This window comes from Vicia villosa, linkage group LG1, assembly GCF_029867415.1.
Source record: "Vicia villosa cultivar HV-30 ecotype Madison, WI linkage group LG1, Vvil1.0, whole genome shotgun sequence".
Lineage (NCBI taxonomy): Eukaryota > Viridiplantae > Streptophyta > Magnoliopsida > Fabales > Fabaceae > Vicia > Vicia villosa.
In genome coordinates this window covers 92988662-93013617 of record NC_081180.1, presented here as the reverse complement: position 1 = coordinate 93013617, position 24956 = coordinate 92988662, and the positions used below count along the sequence as shown (strand labels likewise).

General features: G+C 36.3%; 2 protein-coding genes across 2 annotated transcripts; both read right to left on the bottom strand.

Moving 5' to 3' along the window:
• Positions 1 to 10714: 10714 nt before the first annotated feature.
• Positions 10715 to 19797, bottom strand: LOC131643546 (uncharacterized). The gene is made up of 7 exons (XM_058913795.1): positions 19657 to 19797; positions 18338 to 18381; positions 13399 to 14285; positions 13183 to 13309; positions 12244 to 12531; positions 11564 to 11668; positions 10715 to 11453 (listed from the first exon to the last, which is right to left on the bottom strand). The coding sequence occupies exons 3-7, from the start codon at positions 14283 to 14285 to the stop codon at positions 11007 to 11009; spliced, it is 1854 nt and encodes a 617-aa protein (XP_058769778.1). The 5' UTR covers positions 18338 to 18381; positions 19657 to 19797; the 3' UTR covers positions 10715 to 11006.
• LOC131643547 (uncharacterized) lies at positions 14371 to 15835 on the bottom strand. The gene is made up of 3 exons (XM_058913796.1): positions 15442 to 15835; positions 15253 to 15352; positions 14371 to 15157 (listed from the first exon to the last, which is right to left on the bottom strand). Exons 1-3 carry the CDS (start codon positions 15732 to 15734, stop codon positions 14897 to 14899), a joined length of 654 nt encoding a protein of 217 aa, XP_058769779.1. The 5' UTR covers positions 15735 to 15835; the 3' UTR covers positions 14371 to 14896.
• Positions 19798 to 24956: the final 5159 nt, after the last annotated feature.

Here is a 24956-nt window from a genome sequence, read left to right as displayed (position 1 = left end):
TTCAAGTACAAGACATCTTCATCAGGAAAGTCAAACTTGAGAGATTGATATTCATTAATTGGTTGATGCGCCAAATGATCGGCGAGAATGCTTCCTTTGACTGCTTTTTGAGCACGGTATTCAATGTCATATTCGGATAACAGCATTTGCCATCGGGCAATCCTTCCTGTTAAGGCGGGCTTTTCAAAGACATACTTGATTGGATCCATTTTGGAGATTAACCAAGTAGTATTGTTGATCATGTATTGGCGGAGACGTTTTGAAGCCCAAGCCAAAGCACAACATGTTTTTTCGAGCATGGAGTAACGAGACTCACAGTCTGTGAATTTCTTACTCAGGTAATAGATGGCATGCTCCTTCTTACCGGTTTCATCTTGTTGTCCAAGCATACAACCCATGGATTCTTCCAACACGGTAAGGTACATGATTAGTGGTCTTCCTTCAACTGGAGGAATCAATATTGGTGGTTCTAACAGGTACTCTTTGATACTGTCGAACGCTTTCTGGCAATCTTCAGTCCATACAACCCCTTGGTCTTTGCGGAGAAGCTTGAAAATTGGCCCACAAGTAGCAGTCATTTGAGAGATAAATCTGGAGATATAGTTCAATCGTCCGAGAAATCCTCTTACTTGCTTTTCAGTCTTTGGTGCAGGCATCTCTTGAATAGCTCTGACTTTGTCGGGATCTACTTCAATACCTCTTTGGCTGACAATGAAACCCAAGAGTTTTCCAGATCTAACTCCAAAAGTACATTTGTTAGGATTCAAGCGAAGCTGATATTTCCTTAGCCGTTGAAACAACTTCAAAAGGTATTCAATATGTTCTTCTTCTGTGCTGGACTTGGCTATCATGTCGTCCACATAAACTTCAATTTCTTTATGCATCATGTCATGAAAGAGAGTAGTCATTGCCCTTTGGTAAGTTGCGCCTGCATTCTTCAATCCAAACGGCATCACTTTGTAGCAAAAGGTACCCCATGGGGTGATGAAAGATGTCTTCTCCATGTCTTCAGGAGCCATCTTAATCTGATTATAACCGGAGAACCCGTCCATGAAGGAAAAGACGTTGAACTTAGCGGTGTTATCAACCAGCATGTCGATATGTGGTAATGGAAAGTCATCTTTTGGACTGGCCTTATTCAAGTCACGGTAGTCAACACACATTCTAACTTTACCACCTTTCTTCGGAACTGGCACTATGTTGGCCAACCATTGAGGATATTCTGAGGTGACAAGAAAACCTGCATCGAGCTGTTTCTGAACTTCTACTTTGATCTTGTTAGCCATATCAGGGTGAGTCCTTCGCAATTTCTGCTTAACTGGCGGACATTCTGGTTTCAATGGCAAGTAATGCTGAACAATATTGGTATCCAACCCAGGCATGTCTTGGTAGGACCAGGCAAACACGTCAACATATTCTTTGAGAAGGTCTGTCAACTTACTCTTGACATCAGCATCAAGCAGCGATCCAATGGTCACTTCTTTTTTGTCTTCTTCAGAACCCAAGTTGATCTTTTCTAGAGGCTCTTTGTGAGGCAGAATGGCTCTTTCCTCGTGCTTAAGTAATCGAGAGATCTCGTCCGGGATCTCCTCTTCTTCCTCTTCTTTGGCTTCGAACACAGGAAACTCAAAGTTGGGAGAGGGCATAGGGTTATTGCATTCAATGGGTTTATCAATAGTAAATCTGCACATGTGATTTATATTTATTTCAGAAAATTTATGAATGCAGGAGTGTATGCAGATTTTTTTTGAAAAAGTTTTTTTTTTTTTTATTTTGGTTTTTTAGGATTACCATTTCCAGAAAAAAGCAAAAATAAAACATATAATGTAGGGAATTCAAAATGACGCTTTATTTATGATTCATTTTTGAAACAAAGCCCTAAACACAAACTCATTTGTCTTGGGCAGGACAAAGAGGGAAACTTTTAAAACAAAGCCCTATACACAAAGTTATTTGGGCGGAACATTTAAAAGCAAAGCCTATAAAACATCTCTCTGCTTTGGGCAAGGCAGGAGGTCAAAATAACAGCGAGGTGATTACTTTGAGCGGCGAACAACATTCGGAACGTCGACAGCTTTCCAGTAGCAACGAACTCCTCTGTGTATTATGTATTCAGGAAAATTCTCCCCAGAATTATCTTCAGTATTGACATTGACCGCTGGTCGAGCAGGATTCGAAGGTCCCGGTTTGTCAACCTTGTTCTTTGTAGAGTTGAAACGGTCTTCTTCTACTTCTTGAAGAGCATAAGATGAGTCACAATCTTCAGAATTTTCAGGATGTATTTCCCAGTCTTCAGGATGAAGAGACTCATTGTCAGCGACACTTTCTGAGTCAACTGCGGGACCATCTTCCCCTTCATCTTCAACAATGGCATTTATGTGATAATAACCATCTTCAGGATTATAAACCTTGGAAGATGCATTGAAGCTGAAATCTTCAGTAGTTTCAGGCTGCTGAGAAAATTGACAGGGCTGATAAGCCTCTTCTGGTTGACTATTATATTCACAGGAATCTCCCCATCCAGTTGGTTGGATATCCTCAATCGCAATCTTTGAACTTTCAGGTGCAGTGTATTTCACCATATAATCAAATTTTCCACTTGGTTGTCCCAAGGTGTCCCAGATCTCTGCAGGAACAGGCTCAGTTTCTATGCCTTTGGATTTCTGTGACGGAGAATATGGTTCTTCCTGAGATATGTATCCCGAGTCATTGAGATAACATTTCCATTCTTCTTCAGGATCGGGTAGACCTTCTTCGATACATTCTTCGATAAGGACATTAACCTCTTGAGGAATCGGGTTAAGGAAACCTCCACTAATGAATGTTTCCTTGATCGGACGAAGGGTTTCATCCTTCTTGGTGCAGTTTGAGAATGTTGGTGAACATCCGAGACCTGCTCTAGTTTCATTCTTGGTAGGGATCACAACTTGCCCCCAGCCAGTAGTAGTTCCGTCTTTCACTACTTTTACCGCCTCTTTGTAAGAAGAGATTGATGCTTTCTTCTTGGAAGATTCGTCTTCTAAAGAGAGACCTTGGAACTGAGTTCCTTCCACATCATCAGCACTGATGAAAGAAAAATTGGATAAATGACTCACCATTAAGGCTTGTTCTCCACTTATTGTTACCAATTTTCCATTTGTAACAAATTTTAACTTTTGATGAAGCGTAGAAGTTACTGCCCCTGCTTCATGGATCCATGGTCGTCCTAACAGACAGCTATAAGCAGCTTGAATGTCCATGACTTGGAAAGTGATTTGGAATGTATGTGGACCAATTGTCATGGGAAGGTTGACTTCACCGATAACAGATTTTCGCGATCCATCAAATGCTTTGACAACTACACCACTGAACTTCATAGGCATTCCTTGGTAAGACAAGCGAGCAAGAGTCGTCTTTGGCATCACATTCAAGGAAGATCCGGTGTCTACCAACACATTGGACAAAGAGTCTGACTGACAACTCATAGAAATGTGCAAAGCAAGATTGTGATTTTTACCCTCCTCGGGGAGTTCTTCATCACAGAAGCTTAAATTGTTACAAGCTGTTATGTTAGCTATTATCCCATCAAAGTGATCAACAGTCACATCATGATCTACAAAAGCTTGATCCAAGACCTTCATCAGGGCTTCCCTGTGGGCTTCTGAGTTTAAAAGCAATGAAAGTATCGAGATCTTCGAAGGAGTCTGCATAAGCTGATCCACAATCTTGTATTCACTTCTTTTGATAAGCTTCAAAATTTCATCAAAGTCAGGATTCACATTGGTTCCACTGGATTGACCAACATCAGTGTTTGGATTACTGACAGGAGTTTCCACAAGATTCTCTACTGGTGTATTGACAGGATTTTGTCCGGCTGCAGGAGCAACAGGCTGTTTCGGAGGTAGTGGAGTATACATACGTCCACTTCTTGTTACGCGACTCACATCAGCGATGTTTACAACGGATGAAAGAGTAGGTAAAGGAACTTCTTGTCCATCCTTTATCATTGTGGCATTGTAATTGTATGGAACTGCCTTGTCAGAGTCATAAGGAACAGGTCCAGGTAGACAAATGATTAAAGGAGCAATAGGAACCTTCGGCTTGTTGTAAGTAACTTCCATGCGCTCAGGCATGTTGAAATGAGGAACGATGACGTTAACAATAGGCATTTCCGAGTTGATATCTGAGACTAAAAGCTCATGCGGATAACATCCTATCATGTTAACTTCATTTTCATCCCTATTTCTGTAGATCTGAATAGTACCATTATCCAACAGAACTTGGAGATCTCTTCTCACAATCGAACATCCGTGAGGATCCACACAACATATTCTACAGGTACCATAGTGATGCTGGCGAAAATTCGGCCCTCGACAGAGAGTGGCGTGCATTTGTACCAAATCGGCTCTTGAGTAATTGATATTATAGACTCGGTATGGACCAGGACATCCGTACACCATGTTTACAACATGCCCTCCATGATTGGGCAGCGGATTTGCTTGCACATTAGGATTCAAATTTCTGAAAGAGAGGAGATTAGATCTAACCAACCTCTGAACTTCATATTTCAAAGCTATGCAATGCTCAAGATCATGGCCAGGTGCTCCTTGATGATAAGGGCATGAGACCTCAACTTTGTACCACCATGGGAGTTTCTCAGGTACGGGTGGTGGTGCTTTAGTTTGAACAAGACCTCTTTCAATCAAAGCAGGGTACAATTCTGTGTAGGTCATTGGAATCGGATCGAACTGTGGAGCTCTTTGTACACGATTCTGATTATTGTTAAACTGCTGAACCTGTGGTCGAGGCTGTTGTTGTTGAAACTGCGGGGTAAATCCCGGATTCGGTGCTGTATTAACAACTGGTGCAATAGCAGCAACTTGTCGTTGACGATTGACATTTCCTCTTGGCCTCCCTTGGGATACCATGTCAACACTTTGTTCCTTCTTCTTTGGGAAACCACTTCCAAACTTTTTGGTTCCGCTTGAAGATCCACCTTCTTTAGTTAGACGTCCGGTTCGGACTCCTTCTTCTAGACGCATCCCCATGTTTACCATTTCGGTGAAATCACTTGGAGCACTAGCAATCATGCGTTCATAATAAAACGGACTGAGAGTATTCAAGAAGATCTTTGTCATCTCTTTCTCTTTTAACGGTGGATTAATCTGAGCAGCAGTTTCTCTCCATCGTTGGGCATACTCTTTGAAAGCTTCATGGTCTTTCTGAGCCATGGATCGAAGCTGGTCTCTGTCTGGAGCCATATCCGAGTTATACTTGTACTGTCGGACAAAGGCCTCACCTAGGTCATTGAATGTTCGAATATTAGTGCTATCCAAGCCTGTATACCACTTCAGTGCGGCACCAGTCAAACTGTCTTGAAAGTAATGGATAAGCAACTGATGATTATCTGCATAAGTAGACATCTTTCTGGCATACATCACAAGATGGCTTTGTGGACAAGAACTACCTTTGTACTTCTCAAAGTCAGGGACCTTGAATTTAGCAGGTATTTGTACACTGGGAACCAAACATAGCTCCTGGGCATTCTTTCCAAACAAATCTTTTCCACGGATAGCTTTAACTTCCAACTGCATCTTGTTAAACTGCTCTTGGAGATCCTCCACATGGTTACGCTGATTTATGCTATCATCCTGATCATGATAAATCTCATTGCCACCATAAGGAACAGTGTGAACTGTAGGGGTCGGAACTGTCATAGTGGGTTGAGAAAGTGCCATAGTAATTTGGGAAAAAGTTACCCCTGAATGTGGAATAAACGCCGAACCCTGTGCAGCAGGCGCTTCAGTTGTAGCTGTTTGAACCCCAGAGAAATTATGACGGAAACCTGTACCAAAGCTGAAAGGCGGGCCCCAACCTTCTGGCATGGAGAAAGATGGAATGCCGAATGCAACTGTAGAAACTGGAGTAGCGACTTCAGATGTTACCGTCGCTTGACTGTTGGGTGGCGGCGGCTGATTCTGTGCGGCCATTAAGGAGTCAACCAGAGTAGTGAGACTTTCCAACTTTTCCTGAAGGGTGGTCACTGTACCACGGAGCTCAATATTCTCTTGTTCAGAGTGTTCCATTACTCTTCTTCTGCTTGAACGAGTATTGTATCTGTGATCTGATTGCGAACGCGGTCGAGAAACTTTGAGACGCGACAGCTTGACGATCCATTGGAGAAAGATCCAAAAGATGAGACTCTATACAACAGACTCGATATGCAGAATGATGTATGCAAAAAGAAATTTATGATTTTTCCAAACATTTTTAAAGATTATTTCCTTGCAAACATTTGAACATAAACAAATCTTTTATTCATTCATTTTTTTTTTATTGCAATAATGGGAAATGTTACAACATTGGAGCGTAGCTCCTTACAAAAGCAAATGATAAATAAAAAGCTAAACAATCCTAAGCATCTTCATCAGACGAAGAACCAAATGCATTGTGTAGCTTGAGCTTCATGATTTCTTTCCCATAGTGAGCTTTCAATTCGGCCTTTTCAGTCCTCAACTTGTCAACAATATTCTTCCAATCATCAGGAGTCGGAGCGTTGCTTGTTGAGCCTTCCAGATTTTTCTTGCTTTCTTTGATGTACCTCTTGATTGCGGCGTCTTTCTGACGAATCTTCTCATCTTTGCTCATGAGCCATCCATCTTGGTAATAGAGAGTTTCTTCGTGATCTTTCACTCTTTTCTTCAACTTTCTATTTTCCACATCAGTTCTACGAAACTTTTCTTCCCAAGCATCCTTCTCTATCCTCATCTTGGCTAAAGTGTCTTGGTATTCTTCCATAGTGGGAATGTTGGGTCGTTGAGACACCGCAGGAAACATGGGTTTTTCATAAGCATAAGGCATTTAAAACTCCTTTGCTCTTTTCTTTACCCAGCAGGTGTAGGCGTCCATGGCAATGCAATTTCTTTCCTCACCTTTTTCTTTCCATCGGACGTCGTACCAAGCTCTCACCATTCTTGCTTTCAACCTTTTAGGATTATCCCCTTCTCGGTAGAAGTATCCTTCCACTGAGGGACCAATGGGTTTAATTGAATTTGCATACCCGAGTTGTCGTCGGGCTAGGACCGGATTGTAGTTAATTCCTCCTTGTGTACCAATGAGGGCTACGTTGGCGAACTCTCCACAACTATCAATGGTTTCTGTACCACAGCGAGCCAAGGTATACCAATGAATATCATTATTAGTAAGAGACATAAGTCTTCGAGGCCAACGCAAACCTTCTCGGTTTTTTGTGAAAATAGGATACTCAGGTAAGTGTGAAACAATCCATTTGAACAACAAAGGTGCACAACATACAATGATTCCACCGCCTTGGCGATTCCTATGATGGACAGAGAAATACATGTCACCAAGCAAAGTCGGAACAGGATTTCCAATCAGAAAGATCTTTATGGCATTTGATATCAACAAAGTTGTCGACATTGGGAAACAGAACCAACCCATAGATGAGCAAGGCTAGTATGGCTTCAAAAGCTATCATGCTACCAGTTTCGATGAAATCAAAGGCTTTCTTTATTAGGAAGTGTGAGGTTAAACCCGGGAGGTTTCCTTTGGTAGTCCAATTACTCTCTACTTCAGACTTTTTCATGTGGATACTTGCTGCAATGACGTGTGACTTAGGAATGGCTTCCAAACCATTGAAGGGTATTTTGTCAGACACGGGAATACCTAAAAGATTGGCATATTCTTCCAAAGTCGGTACCAACTGGTAGTCTGGAAAGGTAAAACAACGGTAGACGGGATCATAGAACTGAACCAGAGTTTTGAGAAGTCCTTCATCAACATGAGTATTCAGGATAGGCAAAAGCTTTCCATAACTTTTCCTAAAATTAGAAGGATCTTGTACAGAAGATGCTAACTCTATCAGTCTTTCTACATCAGGCGCTTTAAAACCGTACTTTTTGGTATACCTTTTTTCCATAACTTAATCCTATAATGTTTGCAAAGAAAATTCTCTAAATTTTTTTGGAAAAATCATGTTTTTTTTTATGGAAAAAGATGGGTTTTTTAATGAATGTATGAATGCATGGATGCACGGATGCCACATATTCAAACATGGTAAAGCAAACATGGTAGCGCAAACATGGTAACATGGTACTACAAACATGGTAACACAAACATGGTAACACAAACATGGTAACGCATAGGTTCAAAGGTCCAGAGTCACGAGCATGAGGTCAGAGAACAAAAAATGGGATAGTTCTAGTTAATCACCTGCACAACATGTTCTACTGATACGTCAGAGTCTACATTTTTCTTTCGGATATTACCGGCTTTCCACAATTAAACTCATGAGCCAGCAATATTCTCAAGAAAAACTCGTCTGAGTGTGGTTCTCCGCATGACAACTAATCCAAGTCTTCACCTGAATAGTTTCTGCACCACAACCTAATAAGGCCAGGATGGGTTGGGGTTCTACGGCCAACTCAGCTTCTACAGTTGAATGAAAGTAATAATGTCTTCGCTACGAAACATGCTAAACATATATTACCAACAAGGAACCTCCACTGAGCGGAAGGATTCTCACGTGCGCCTGCACATGACTATACCCTCCACCTAATTTCTTATGTGTACTTAATCCGGGTTAGGATTTGTCCATAATGTATCACTTGTAACAGAACCACACAAGTAACAGAACCAGAACCACACATATAACAAAAAAATGAAATGAAATATAAGGCAAATAGAAATAACCCTTCCTTTGGAAACAATAAAAAGATGGTCCCCAGTGGAGTCGCCATTTTTCTGTCGCGGGGAAAAATCGTTGTCTTTTTCGGGATGAGACACCTGATGCCTTCTTTGGGCTCGAGTGCTCAAAAAATGATTTTTCTTTTGTACCGACCAAAATTTTTATTATTTCCAAAGGAGGAAAAGGAAAAAAGCTGCAATAACCTTAAAAGTGGGGGGAGAGATCTTTGGGTAAGAGGGTTGGTTATACGAAGGGAAGGTATTAGCACCCAACGTATCTATAGTACTCTATAGGTTTCTTTGCTTTGTTCTTCATTCCATGTTGTTGAGAGGTTTTTGTGAAATAGGTGGGACCTAAGGTGTTTGTTTGATTATGCTCGCAAAGATCATCGCGATCCTCTGCATACATATCCCTTAGAGGGAATCAGAGCATCTGTAGCTCGGGGTCTACGGGTGCTAAGGTTTGAATGGTTTTTTTTTTGTGTTTTGTTTTGCTCGCCAAGGATCGACCTTGTGCCTACGTATTCTCAAAGGGATGTTGAGAAAGTCAGAGCAATCGTAGTTCCCACTTATGCTAGTGGAAGCAAAGGAAAAGAGACAAATGTCATCTCAATGTTCGATGTATCTAATCTATATCATCACATACATCTGTTTGATTTTGTTTGTTTAACCAGCCTTGTGGCAAAAACTTTCAATGAAGTCAGCCTTGTGACAAAAAGTTTTGATTAATCAGCCAGCCTCGTGGCAAAAGTTTCAATGAAGTCAGCCTTGTGACAAAAACTTTGATTAATCAGCCAGTATGGTGGCAAAACGGTTTGATTGATTAGCCAGCCTTGTGGCAAGAAAAAGTTTGATTGATTAGCCAGACTTGTGGCAAAAAAAGTTTGATTGATTGATTGTTTGTGATGATATAGAAGAGATACTCCTATCATAGAGATGATAAATGTCTAATCTCCTAGGGTATTTTGATTTGGATATTGGGGATGCTTATAAGAAGCCCGTGGGTCCTTGTACGAAGCCCAAGAGGAGGCTATCCGAGGGTCCTTGCATTGTAAGCCCAAGAGGAGGCTATGGGAGGGACAATCCAGGGTCCTTGCATTGTAAGCCCAAAAGGAGGCTATGAGAGGGTCACTCGTTTGTACAAAGCCCAAGTGGAGGCATGGTATAGTTGGTTTGAGCTCTTAGAGCGATTTCACCGGGAAACCATACTCTATGTCCTAACCTAAACTAGGGAGATTCTTTGCACGAAGCCCAATAGGAGGCTATGGGGAACCTAGTGTTGTACTAAGTTGAACAAGCATATATAACACAATCACAAGTATGAACAAGTACGAACAAACATGAACAAGTACATGAACAAATATGAACAGTTATACATATATATGACAAAGTGTGTGTATATAATGGAGTTTATGAAGGAAATATACCTGTAAGCATGATCCATTTGTATACACGGGGGCTCGGGACTCATACTCGGGGAGAGGTCCGTTGAGTTTATTCAAAGCTATGTAAACAGGTATTTACAAAAGGGCTTGGGACTTATACCTACATGGAGGCCCATGGTATTTTTGGGAAGATTTAAAGAAAACCTTTATTTTTGATTTGTTATTAAAAGTTAAAACAAATTGATCGAGGTATGTACAAAAAAGTCACTACTAGAAATTTTGCTTTTATTGACCAAAATAGTGACTGAAAATATGAAAAATCGGTCTCTAAATTCATCAGCGACCAAATCAGTGACCATTATTTTACAGTAGCGAAAACCCTGGTCGCTGGTCCGTTACGACCATTTCAGAGACCGGTTTTTAGTGACTGATTCAGAGACCGATTTCGGAGACTGATTTTGTGACTGATTTGAAATTAATTTTTTTGCACATTGTGACCGATTTAGCCACCAATTATATAGTATCGTATGGTAAAATCGGTCTCTATTTCCGTCTCTAAAATCTGAATTTTTCTAATTATTATTATTAATAATTTACTATCCCTGTAAATAATTTTTGAAATCTAATTTAATATCTCTAAAATGATTTCATATACACCAAATAATTTAACAAGCACACAATAATATGGACATAATATATAATATATTTAAGTATTACCAAATACTTATAAAAAAATACAAAATCAATCCAAAACATAACCATGCTAAGTTACTGATAAATTGGTCTTTGACATCATCAGACACATACCAAAGGGGGAATAAATCCCTTTCAATTCTTGCATACAAAAAGTCAATATCCTAACTCAAAAAACAACTACAAACATACAAAAGTAAACCATATTATTTCACTTGTCATTTGTCTCCTATTTCTTCACCATCAATCATCATTAGACACACCAACATTATCATCAGACATATCAACATTATCATCAACCACATCATCATTATCTTCAGCCACTTCATCTTCATGAACTTGTTCTCTAATATATGGCTTGGGCTGAAAGTTTAAGCTTTCCATCAATTGTTTTAGCGCATCACGAAGTTCATCTCTTTCCTTCCTCATTTCTTCCCTTTCAATTTTCATTTCTTCCCTTTCAATTTTCAGTTCTTCAAATTCATGTCTTTGCACCCATTCAGTTGACGAGGAACTTGAACCACGGTAATTTCTCCTGCTTGCAAATAAAGAAGATTCACTCCCAAGACCATAAACATGTCCTTTCCTTATTCCTGCAACCTCGGTCCACACATCAATTTCCTTTGGTGGCGGAGTTCCTTGCGAAGATTCTTGTTGGGTTAATTCTTCCCATCTACGTTTATAATTTTCCTATTTACACAAATATAAGACTAATTAATATTTTAAAATAAAGTAAAATAAAATGAAATCAACATGAAAAATAAAAAATAAAAAACTATTTAAAGTTGAGAACTCATTACATAAACATGTTCCGATCTTCGATCAACCCAAGTCTTATTCTTGCGATGTTGGTGTGTGTGAACAAACAAATATGAAGGAGTGGGGGGAATGCCATTCATTTCCGTCTATAACAAAACAAAGAATATGAATTAGATCTAGAACTAGAATCCAAAGAATAACCAAACTTTGCATATATATTTAATAACAACTTTGCACATCAATAACAAAAGACAAGTATATACTGCAGTAGCAACAAAATGCATCAACCACTAATTAACACATGGAACTACGTAATTACACATCAGCTCCTAACATATTTGTACCACTAATAGAAAAACAATCAATTATACATCAGTTCCTAACAGATTTGTACCACTAATGATCTTGAAAACATTGTTGTTAGTGCTGAATTTTTATCATGGAAATAATGCAAATTAGATATGCAATATATAAGGCACACCCACAACACATAAGGCACACCCACAATACCTAAAATAAGCCTTACAATATTCTAGTATATATTTGTTTCAATAAGAATTTGAGATTTTCACTTGCCTTTCTACAAACAAAACATATGCAGTGAAAACACGACACACAAAATCAGTCAAAAGCACAAACATATGCCGCAGAAATACAGAGTTAATAGCACACAAAACCATTTATATACACATCAGGTTTATATAAATAAAATAAACTTTACCAAATTAGCTCTATGTTGGGATGTGGAGATAGAGCCACAAGTGTGTAGGGGCATTCCAAAACCTTCACAGTCAGATGCTCGGTTTGTTTTCGCTTGTATACTCTTCTTTTTATATCCTGAAGTTCCCCAATGCTCACATAATGTATTCCACAAATTCTGATTAATCCATGTTGGTCTTTTCCTTGTGACACGAACCTTGTTTAGGTTATTTTTCATTATTGCTGCACCTCGTTTTTCAAAGTTCTTTCTAGCCCATGCATCATCCGGTGGAACAAAATTATACTTTTTCTGCATAGCAAGCATAAACAACTAAAATTACTAAAACGATAAACATAACAATAGCAATTTAGAATTGTATTGAAAAAGAAGTATGAAAATTAATTATCTAAGAAAAGGATGGTTCCAACAAACTTTATAACCAAACTTATGAAACAAATTTATGATAGGTTAAAAAAAATACAACTTTATGAATTAAATATGTTTTTGTCCCTTTATTTCTATGTTCTGTTCATCATCCTTTCTTATATTTAATTGAACAATTATCATTGATAAAACAAGGAAAGAAGAACACTATCAAATTTAATGTTGCGGCTTTTGGCTACTAGAAAGAAGAACACAAGGAAAGAAGTCCTAAAATATGTGGCTGGAATTTATAATATATATGGCTATCTTGCTTTCTTTCTCATATGCGAATCCTTGTTAGTTAAGTTAAACTATTAAGAAACATACCTTTTCTACTTAATGCTCTGTTAGTTAAGTTATATATCATTGCTAATAAGTATATTTAATAACTGAGATTTTTTTTTAGTTAAGTTATGATCTGTTACAAATTTTAAATTAATTCATTTAAACTACATAGAGCATTAAGAAAAATATATATGGCTATCTAAAATGTTAATTCAATTACACCTACTAAAATTTCACATATTAAAAAAATACCTTAAACTCTCCAAACCACAAGTCCCTTGTATCAATGTGTATCTTTTTCCATGAGTTCCATGGCATACTATAATTACTCCTAATGATATCTCCGATCCCACTAGCGGCCGCACACGAAGGCAAAAATCTACAAACAATACATATGAATAGTTAAGAAATGTATATATTATATGAAAAGTACTGAATATAGATATATTCATATATATAAATATATACCCTTGCAAGTCAAGGTACAAAGTTTGCTTTCCGCCACTACTTTGTGTCTCAGATGGAACAACAGTTTCGCTTGATCTTGGGGTTTGTGCTCCATCAGAATCATAAGGTTGTGAAATAGATGGTGATGCTACCCCTCGCATTGAAGATGGAGGTGTGATATTAGATGTCCTAGTAGCAGATGCAGCATGAGGAATTGAGACATTAGATATCCGAGTAGCAGATGCAACATGAGAATGTGGGACATTAGATGTCCTAGTAGCAGATGCAACATGAGGAAGTGGGACATTAGATGTCCTAGTAGCAGATGTAGCATGAGAAACTGGGACATTAGATGTCATAACAGCAGATGTAACACGAGAGAGTGGGACATTGGATGTCCTAGTAGTATACACATCATGAGAAAGTGGGACATTAGATGTCCTAACAGCAGATGAAACATGAGAAGGAGGGACATTAGATGTCCTAGTAGCAGATTCCCTTATAGGAGGTGCAACATAAGGATGTGGGACATTAGATGTCATAGTAGCAGATGTCGGTATATGAGGAAGGCCATTAGATTTCCTAGTAAGAGATGTCCTACAAACAGGTCTAACATGAGATGTGCTTGAAGAGGGTGCAACATGAGATATACTATGAGGAGATGCAAAATGCAATGTCTTAGAAGGATGTGTAACATGAGGAAGGGCACCAAGAGATGTCATATGTGGAGGTGCATCATCGGATGTCGTACGAGGAGGTCCATCATGGGATGTCATGTGAGGAGGTGCATCATGAGATGTCATATGTGGAGGTGCATCATGGGATGCCATGTGTGGAGTTGAAATTTTGATATGTTTTGATTTACGAGTCTTTGAAGCTTTTTCCTTAATTTTATCTTCACCTGCCATCTGCAATCAGTAAAAAAAAAATTAGAATTGTTTATAGCATAAAATAACTAAATGCATCACATTCCACAAAATGAAAAATATTACAATTTAATAATCATTATGTCCATGTATCATCTCATCATCATCACCATCATCATCAATATCAATGTTAGTGCCATCATCTTGATACTCGGAGTATTCTAAATCATTTTCTAAATCAAATTCGTCCTCGTTCTCCTCGTCTTTCTCATCATGTTCTTTTTCTAGTTCCTCAATACTCATTTCTATTTCCTCATATTCCCCTTCATCTCTTAAATGGTCAAGTAACTCATCATTTGCTACAAAATCTACACTTGTTGTAGTTGTTGTTGAATCTTGATATGCAACCTCTAATGTGTATCGATCATCGACTCTGCCTCTAGGTTTTGTTTTAATGGCAACCCACCAATCAATCTTTTCTTTTAATTTTCCTGGGTATGGTACATAATAAACTTGAATAGCATTTGTTGCAAATATGAAAGGATCATAATTTGAATATCTTCTACGGTGATGAACCTCCACAATGCCATATTGGTGCTGAACTTTCATGCCACGATTGGCAACAACATCAAACCATTCACAATTAAATAAAACTAATTGTTTGGTTGGTTCTCCCAGGTATTCAACTTGCATAATCTCTTTAATATTCCCATAATAATAATTTTCTTCAACTCCTTCATCGTCACCTTTGACACAAACTCCACAATTAATGGTTTTTTTCCAGCACTCCATTCTTCGGTGTGAAACTTAAAACCATTGACATAATAAATAGGCCAAGTATAAACCTTCCTCTTAGGACCATATGCTAACTGGTGCAAATACAAATCTTGCACCATGTTATTTTTGTCATGTACCTACCAAAAGGCAACATAAACTCATTATATTCCACAACTATAAGATAAGTTAAGTATTATAGTTGAAATCGCTTTAGAAATTGCATGAAACTTACATATGCTTGAAACCAACTTGGAAATTCAGATGCAATCCTACCGTCCACGACAGCTTGAGATATATTTGGATGACTTTCTTCCAAATATTTCACAAAGCATCTAACACATGATATTATTATTATTATTATTAAAATCATTCTATATGATTAATATAAAATGATAAATCAAGTAAAGTTTAATTTACTTACTCAATAAATGGTTGGACTTCTTCACAATTTAGTAGGATATGCAAATGTGCAGCAGCTAATTCTTTTTCATCCAAATACCGACTCTTACGAGTTCCAGCTAAGCGACCAGGATGATTAAAAATTGATAAAGTATGTTGAACATCATCATCTTGAACCCCATCATCATTTCGACATACTTTATTTCTCAAAGATTGCACATGAGACTCAAAATAATATGAACAAAAATGAGAAGTCTCTTGACATAGATATGCCTCGCAAATCGACCCTTCTACATGCGATCTATTTTTAACCATTTGTTTCAACCTATTCAAGTACCTAAACAATAATATATATAAAGTTAACTACTAATTACGAAAACTTAAAAATGTAGATTTATAGGTTGGACAATTTGAATGATTACCTCTCAAATGGATACATCCAACGATATTGCACAGGACCCCCAACTCTTGCTTCATAAGGAAGATGAATCGGAACATGCTCCATCGAATTAAAGAATCCAGGTGGAAATATTTTTTCCAATTTGCAAGTTGTAATCACTATATTTTGTTCCATCAGTAACAAGTCGTCCACACGCAAAGTTGTTGAGCATAAATCCTTGAAACACTTACTCAACTCAGCTATAGGACTCCACACTTGATGGGGAAGTGCACTAAAAGCAATTGGTAACAATCTCTCCATAAATACATGGCAATCATGACTTTTCATTCCAATAAGCTTCCCATCACCTTTGCTTACACATCTATGCAAATTTGAAGCATGACCATCAGGCATTTTTAACTCAGAAACCCATTTATACACAACCTTTTGTTGGTCACTAGACAAAACATATTTTGCTTTAGGCTTTAAAACTCTTCCATTTGATTGTGTTTGTAATTCTAACTCCTTTCTTCGACAATACTTCTTCACATCCATTCTTGCCTTAGCATTGTCTTTGGTCTTATCTTTTATGTCCATCACTGTATTAAAGACATTATCAAACACATTCTTCTCAATATGCATAACATCAAGATTATGCCTTATTAAGTTGGTTTTCCAATAAGGTAACTCCCAAAAAATACTTTGTTTTTTCCAATTATGGGACACACCAAACCCATCACATATACAAGGATCGACCTCAGTTACTTTAGGGAAATCAGATACTTTATCCCACACATCATCCCCAGTCAACCGTTTTGGAGGTCGAGACTTTTCTACTCGGTTCTTGTAAAATGCATTCTTATTTCTTCGAAATGCATGATCTGTAGGCAAAAATTGACGATGGGAATCAAACCAAGAACACTTGCCACCATGCTTCAAGAAAAAAGATTTTGATTTATCCATACAATATGGACATGCTAATTTTCCAGCTGTACTCCAACCAGACAACATTCCATATGCCGGAAAATCATTAATAGTCCACATTAATGCAGCTTTCATTATGAAATTCCTTTTCCTGGAAATATCATATGTAAGCACTCCTTCATCCCACAAAAGTTTGAGCTCATCTATCAATGGTTGCAAATAAACATCTATCTTGCTCTTTGGATTATGAGGACCGGGAATAATCAAAGTGAGAAACATGTAGGGAGTTGTCATGCACAGTTCTGGAGGAAGATTGTAAGGGGTAACAATTACAGGCCAACATGAATAAGAAGACGTTGTATGATTAAATGGTGTAAAACCATCAGTGCATAATCCCAATCTTACATTCCCCTCTTCAGCAGCAAAGGCAGGATAAGTTTGATCAAAATGTTTCCAAGCCTCTCCATCCGATGGATGACACATCACTCCTGGTTCTCGTTTATTTTCATAGTGCCACCTCATATGAGGAGCAGAGCTCATTGAAGCGTATAATCTCTTAAGTCTGGGAATTAAGGGTAAATAATGCATTCTCTTCATGGGCACCTCTTTGCAACTCTTCTTGCCAGTCTTTTTTTTCTTATAACGAGGTGCATTACAAAACTTGCATTCTCTTAGTTGTTTACATTCATCGGTGTAGTATAGCATACAACCATTAACACAACAATCTATTTTTTCTGCAGTGAGACCAAGTTTTGAAACGATTTTCTTAGTCCTATAATAATCATTAGGAACAAGATTGTTTGGAGGATGTGTCTCCTTCATAAGTGCCACCATTTGATTAAAAGACCGTTGAGACATGTTCCCCTCTGACTTAATCATCAATAATCTAACAGCAGTAGATAATTCAGTATGATCGTTGCATCCAGGCCACAATGGTTTATGTGCTGCATGTAGTAAATCATAAAACTTTTGATCATTAATATTTGGAGACTCTTCCATTTCTTCCTCACATTGCATTTGGTGTTCTGGTCCAACAGCGTCATAAACCATATTCTCAAATCTACTGTGGTTGTTGCTATGACCCTCTTGTGCAAACTTTTGTTTATTAATTCGTACAAGTAACTCCGGATCACTTTCTCCATGACATGTCCAATACCAATAATCAGGTTTGAACCCTTTTTGAAAAATATGAACTTTAACTTCTTCGAAGTGTTTCAAAGGGACGTTTTTGCAATTAGAACAAGGACATCTAATTTCACTATTAATTATGCCCTCTTGCCGAAGTGCAAATGATACAAATTCATCTAACCCATTTCGAGACTCGTCAGTGTACCCCTTCCGACCAGGATTTAACCTATTATACATCCAACTACGATGTAGTCGGATGTCCATGTTTATTCTGTAATATAATTAAAGTATATAGATCATGTATTGTATTTAAACAGAGCATATATATCATGTATAGTATTTGAGTTAGACACAAAAAAAGAACAAATAACTTATAATTTCATATTATAGTTCATATATGGTATTTAAGGCAAACAATATATATAAGACTAGATTCAAGAAAATATTAAAGGATCTCACCTTCTACAATTATTTTTCAAAAAATTACCTTGAGTTCTTGTATAAAAAGTAGAGCACTCTGATCCCAAATATCTACAATGTCAATATAAAAATAATGAGCATACCTGAATAAAAGGGAAAAAAAATTCTACTTCCAACAATGAGAATATGGTTATGTGAACAATTTGATACACTTGCTAAATTACTATTAAGTTTTTAGAGTTGTTGCTAAAGAGTATCAGATTTATTGAAATTAAAAATTTACTCGTGCAAATCAAACAGGGAAGTTCAATTAAAGAAACAACAAGAGTTAGACAACAAAAATAATTTAAATCTAACAATGAGAAGAATGATCATGAAAATAGAGACTTAGTTTCACTGTCAGAAAAATTACTAGGAGACTATAGTAAGAGGACAATTAATAGTAATATGTTGCAATGAACCTATAACTATAGCAAAGTTTGAGTTCAGTTAAGTGTTTTTCTAAGAGTTGAAATAAAAGTAATCTACAGGAAGGTTAAATGAGGATACCAATAGCACTTAAAGCACTTATTCACCATGTGCACAACTAACAAGGTAGAATTACATATTGCTATCAGTTCTTAAAATTTTAAATTTGCAACCCAAATTATAAAAAATAATTAAAACTATTGCTGCTAATGAACATATGCCAAGAATAAGCCTAAATAAATTATAACTAAGCAATTCCAAGCAACACATTTTCCATCAAGAGAATAGTAAATTTTTCTCTACAGAATAATTTTAAACTCTAGCTAATATTCTGGGTTTCACTACATGATTAACTCATTTTGATTACTTAGGAGTCCTCATATTTAAAGGCAAACCAATAATGATTCACTACAAGCCATTACTAAAATATTAATTGTCAAACTTACAGCTTGGAAGAACTTACTCTCAATGATGATTCACTACAAGCCAGATTAAAAAAACTCATGCTATCTTATAAATTCTAAACACCACCATAAGACAATATAACTTTCTATCACTTTACTTAAAGTGATTAATATCTACTGGGGTTTAATATTAGTGATTTAATTATGTCAAAATGCATTTCATTCTCATATGGAATTAACATCTTAAACTTATTCTAATCAATTTCTTTTGTCACAATGACAACAACTGACAATAAACATAAAACTTGTTTCTATTCTATTTATTATGTTATTTTCAAGTATCTCACTTTCTCACACATAAATAGGGCATCCAATACCCAAAGAAATTTCTATCAAAAGCTAAAATCCCACTCACAGAGAAACAAAAAAACAACAAATAAACAACCATAATAATAAATAGAAACAACCATTAAAGAAAAGAAGCATACAAGAGAAGCAGAAAGAAGTGAAAGACCTTGATATGTTGTTGAAGGTTTTGCGGTTGTTACCGGACGGCGAATGAAAGATTTGAACAGCGGAGAAACAAGAAGGAGTGGGCGACGGAGATACAAGGAGGATTGGGCGGCGGAGAAACAAGGTGCGGCGGAAAAAAAAATTTACCAGGCCATGAGTGCTAGGGTTGGTGGAGAATTTTGAAACAAAGAAGCTGTAAAAATAAAACTATCATTTTGTTTTAAAAATAAGGTGAACACTCCGGTACCCTTGAGTTTAGTTGGGTACCGGTACCCTCAACCAATCAAATAGTAGAATTCAATGCCACATCACTTTTATATTTTATTTTATTTGAAAATAAATTAAAAGTAAAATTCAATTTGTACTAAAGGTACTGGTACCCAACTTAAACTCATGGGTACCAAAGAATTTACCTAAAAATAAATTACCGAGCGCGGAAAAAGAAAGTGGAAACGTTTTGTCTACACTTGGAAAATGCTTAGATGTGTTCATATAGTTTTGATATTCAAAATAATATAAAATAAATGGTTAGATGGATTGGTAGGAGATCTTTATTGGCACTAAAATGTCACCGCTTCAACTCTTGGCTGGGCCATTTTATGTCTAGTATTTTTAGCCACTAAAATTTAAAATAAAAAACAATGCAGCAAAGGATCGAACTCAAGATCCTTCTTTCACATATGACCAACCACTAGACATAGTATTATATTGTTATTAGTTTAGCCTATATATACTTTAGCCACTGAAATTCAGTCGCCAAATTAATTAAAATTATGTAAAAAAAACAAAAATTAACTTTAGCTTTTTAAAATTGAATATTTGGTCACAAATTTGGTGACTAATTTCAATTAGTGACCGATTTTGCGACAGAATTTTTTTTACATATAGCATACTAATTTTTGGTGGCTATTTTGGTGGCTAGAGTGACAGAAATTTTTCGGTCACTATTTTAGTCACTAAAAGCGAATTTTCTAGTAGTGAGTGTATGTACAAAAAAGGTGTACAATGAAATACCTAATTTCATGTACGAGAATGGGACTTATACCTACGTGGAGACCCATGTTTTATTTTATAAAACATGGTGGATTGTTTTATTTACAGACGCGTCGTTTGAAAAAAAACTGTTTGAAAGTTGTTTTGAAAGAAGTTTATTTGTTTTGAACAAAAAGACTGTATAAAAAGAAAAAGGAGTGGGTCTTATACTCTCTAATATTCGAGAGGCCCCACATCGTTTTGAAAATCAATTGATCAATTAAAAAGATTTAATCAATAGCTTCTTTTGAAAATCAAAAAGAGAATGGTTTATCGTCTTTGAAAAGAATTGTGATCGCTTGTTTTTAAAACGATTTGAATTTTGAAAGAAGTTAATTTAATCAAGATAAGCAAAAAAGATTATACTTAATTAACACTTAGATGATTAGGATTTATGCAAAAAATATTTACAAGTGATTAGGTTAAAAGTTAAATGAAAAAAACAATATTTAAAGTATTTAAAAATACTTAAAAATGTATCATTTTAAACCTAATTAAAAACATATTAAATAAATCTTTTTTTGTGATTTTTTTTGATATTGTCAAAATATGTATATTAAATAAGAGGTGTGTAAAAAATGAAGAAAAAATAAGTTGATTTGGTTAGTTAAATTAATTGATGAAGTTTGTTAAAAAAAATGAAGAAAAAAAGTGTTAAAAAATGGTTTTGTCTCCACAAGGACTTGAACTCACGCCCTCTCTCTCACCAGCCAAAACACTTACCAAATGAGCCACGCTTGTGGCTTGTAATACATACGCCTTCAGTTTAATATATTTTAAAACCAATATTTGAATTGTTTAAACCAAAAAAACGCGCCAAGAACACAACCCTAACTGATTTTTGAATCTCTTCAAATCTGTGTTGTTTTGATCGATCAAAGGGTCTATCTCACTCGGTTTTGGATGAGGAACATGATGATGACCTTTAATTTCATTTATTTTTGCTCTAAGATGATTAATTCTCTGATGAACACTAAGAACCCTAATATGACAAATCTTTGTGAAATCGTGTATGATCATGATATGATGCAATTGATTGAGGGTTATTATTCAGTGGTGGTGCAGAAACAAGATGGTAACTCAGTTTTTCATTTATGATGCATGTATGATAGAGTTTGAAGTTCATGAGCACTTACCTCAAAAACGGCTAAGCTGGAGATTGAATTTTGCAAAGGAGGTGTTACAGATGTTGTTGCTCAATCTGGACAGCTTCAATGAACCTTATGGAAGGTGTCTGGATGCTTGGAGTGAATTGAAAACACCTGGAGCAGTTGGAGGTACCCGATCTGCAGTTAAGCCTAAGTGTGAATCGAGCTCGATGATTCTGATGTTTCAGGTTGATGATGAGTGTTTGGATAGCTCATATGTGATATATGTGAGGTGTGGGAAGTGTTAATTTGGACAGAAATGATCTGGAATGAAAATTGGCATGATAAGGCTCTTTATGTGTTCATATGGAGGTTGAAAAGTGAATCTGAGTTTTGGGGTGATTTGGGGTGTGTGAGTGGTTCAAACACATCCCATATGATGTTTATGAGTTGCTAGAACCATCACTTTGGCCATAACTTCAAGGGTTTGGAGGTTGAGTTTTGTACCTCTTAGAAACTCAAGAAACTTGCATTCTAAGAAAGAAAGAGAAAGCCTATAATTTGTGAGGCTTTGGTGTGATTTTGAATGGAGTTTGGACCTCTATTTATAGGCCAAAGAGTCTGAACTCAGAGCTTTGCAACTTGCTTCAAAGTTTGATGATTTGGCTTAAGGGATAGAAAGGAATCTTTCACATTTAATGCATATGGTTAAAAGTAACTAAACCATGGTTATTTCTCTAAGCTTCTTATCTCTTTCCATTCTGATCTCAAACCAGAAATATCTTTCAATTATTGCCTCTATGTGTCATCAATTGGATCATTTGGTAGAATAGTGCATAACTTTGGTAAAAATGGCTTGTAATTTCATGCATAATGGCCTCTAATGACAAAATTCCAAACCATAGCTATGCTCCATATTTTTTCATGCTCTTGGACATTTTGGAAAGCTCATGTTGTGTACTTCAAAACCCTAGTTGAAAGTTTCTTCAAGACCTTTAAGGAAATGGGTGAAAAAGATCCATGAACTTTGAAAAAAATGAAGTTTTAAGTGAAATTTTCCAAAGATGCCAACTTTGAAGCTCCATATCTCTTAAATGGTTGATCTTATGGAAAAAAATTAGATGTGTCAAAGTTGTTTATTGGATCAAAATCTACAACTTTCATGTTGGAAGTTTTTTTCAGTTTGTAGGTGAAATTTTGAGAAATTCCCTTCCAAAGTTTGGAAAAAACCATGAAAAACACTTAGAAATTTTTCTAAGTATGGAAAGTCAAACTTTTGACTTTTTGATTCTTGATTAATTTTCTTGATTTTTCTTGATCAAATGACTTCTTATATCATATATTGATGATTCAAAACTTCAAAAGTCATGGTTGACCAAAATTCCCCAAAAGTCAATGGTGATCTTGTACAGTTGACTTTTTCAGACGAATCGCGTTTCTGGAGATTTCCAATGAAACAGGCTATCCTCACCAAATGAATGTTATGAATGGATCTCATTGAAGCATTATAGGATATTGAGTCATGGTTTAAGTTGTGGCACCATGTCCTGATTAAAAAGTCAGTTGTTTAGTGAATTAGGTCAAAAACCCTAATTGTCGATCTGATGAAATTGATGACTGTGGATCTTGAATTGAGATGCAATTTCCATTGGATATTGTCATACACTACTAGAAAATTCGCTTTTAGTGACCGATTTAGTGACCAAAATATTTTGGTCACTGTAGTGACCGAATTAGCCACCGAAATATGATATTCATGAGCAAATTTTAATAGGTCACTAAATCGGTCACTAAAATACATCAGCCACTGATTTAGAGACCAAAATTTAGTGACTGAAATTTCAGTCACTGTAGTGACCGAATTAGCCACCAAAATTTGATATTCATGAGCAAATTTTAAGAGGTCACTAAATCGGTCACAAAAAATATTTTTTTATGCAATTTAATTTATATAAATAAATTAGAGACCGAAATTTCGGTCACTAATATTTTTTGTTTTGTTTTTTTATTTTTAATCCTCTTTATTATATTATTATTTCCTTTCAATTTTTTTAAAGATTTTAATTCTCTTTCAATTTCTAATTTTTAATAAAATTTTCATATTTTTTATTGTTTTAACATATAATATATTTGTAAAAAACTATATGTATATATGTTTAAATATAAAATATAACAATAGATGTAAAGTGATGTAGTGGTAAGTTCTTCTTTAAATATGTGGAGGTCATAAGTTCGATTCCTAGGTGTCACAACTTTTGATTTTATTTTATGAAAGAGAACACTAAAATCGGTCTCTAAATCGGTCACTGAATTCAGTCACAAATTCGGTCTCTAAATTTCGGTCACTAAATTTGTCGCAAATGCTTAGCGACTAGCATTTTTTCAACCGAAAAATAATGGTCTCTAAATCGGTCGCTAAACGTTTTAGTGACCGATTTTTAAGCTTTTTCGGTCTCTAATTCGGTCACTAAAAGCGAATTTTTTAGTAGTGATAGGGATTATTTGAAGATGATTGAAACCTTTGATTGACTTCCTGGGGGTTTTTAAGGTTTCCCAAATGTGATCCCTGATTTCAGTCCCTGATAGTTCAAAAACCCTAATCTGATGATTTGAAATTTCACTGTTGATCAATCCTTGTGTAGGAGATGTCTTGAGTCAATAGATTAGGTAAAAATGATGCACTTGGGGTCTTGATATCATGTCCCAAGTCATTAGGTCAAATCCTGAGCAAAAATCAGGAGTATGCTAACTTCAGTCAAAACCCTAATCTGATTGATTCAAAGTCTTTGAGCTTGTTGAAATGAATCTCTGAGGATCAAATGTTGATTATTGATGAAGATGATTCATTTGAGATGAAGGGAGAACAAAACCCTAGTTGATTTGTTACTTGTACTGATGAGTGATTTTCTTGATTAATCCCTGCTGAGTCACAAGTAGCAAACACAAGCTATGCAGTTTGTTAGAGATGCAAATGATGCATATGCAATGATATGAAGTGGTATCTTAGGTCAAAAATTGGGGTATGACATTATGCAAACCTAGGTTTTGGACCAAATTCATCTATGATTATGAATAAGTGTTTACAATCCATGAATATATCATATATAGGTGGTTTCTATGCTTTAGAATGATCTGGAATAAGTTTGGGTAGTTCTAGTTGGATTAGAGCCATGATTGTTGT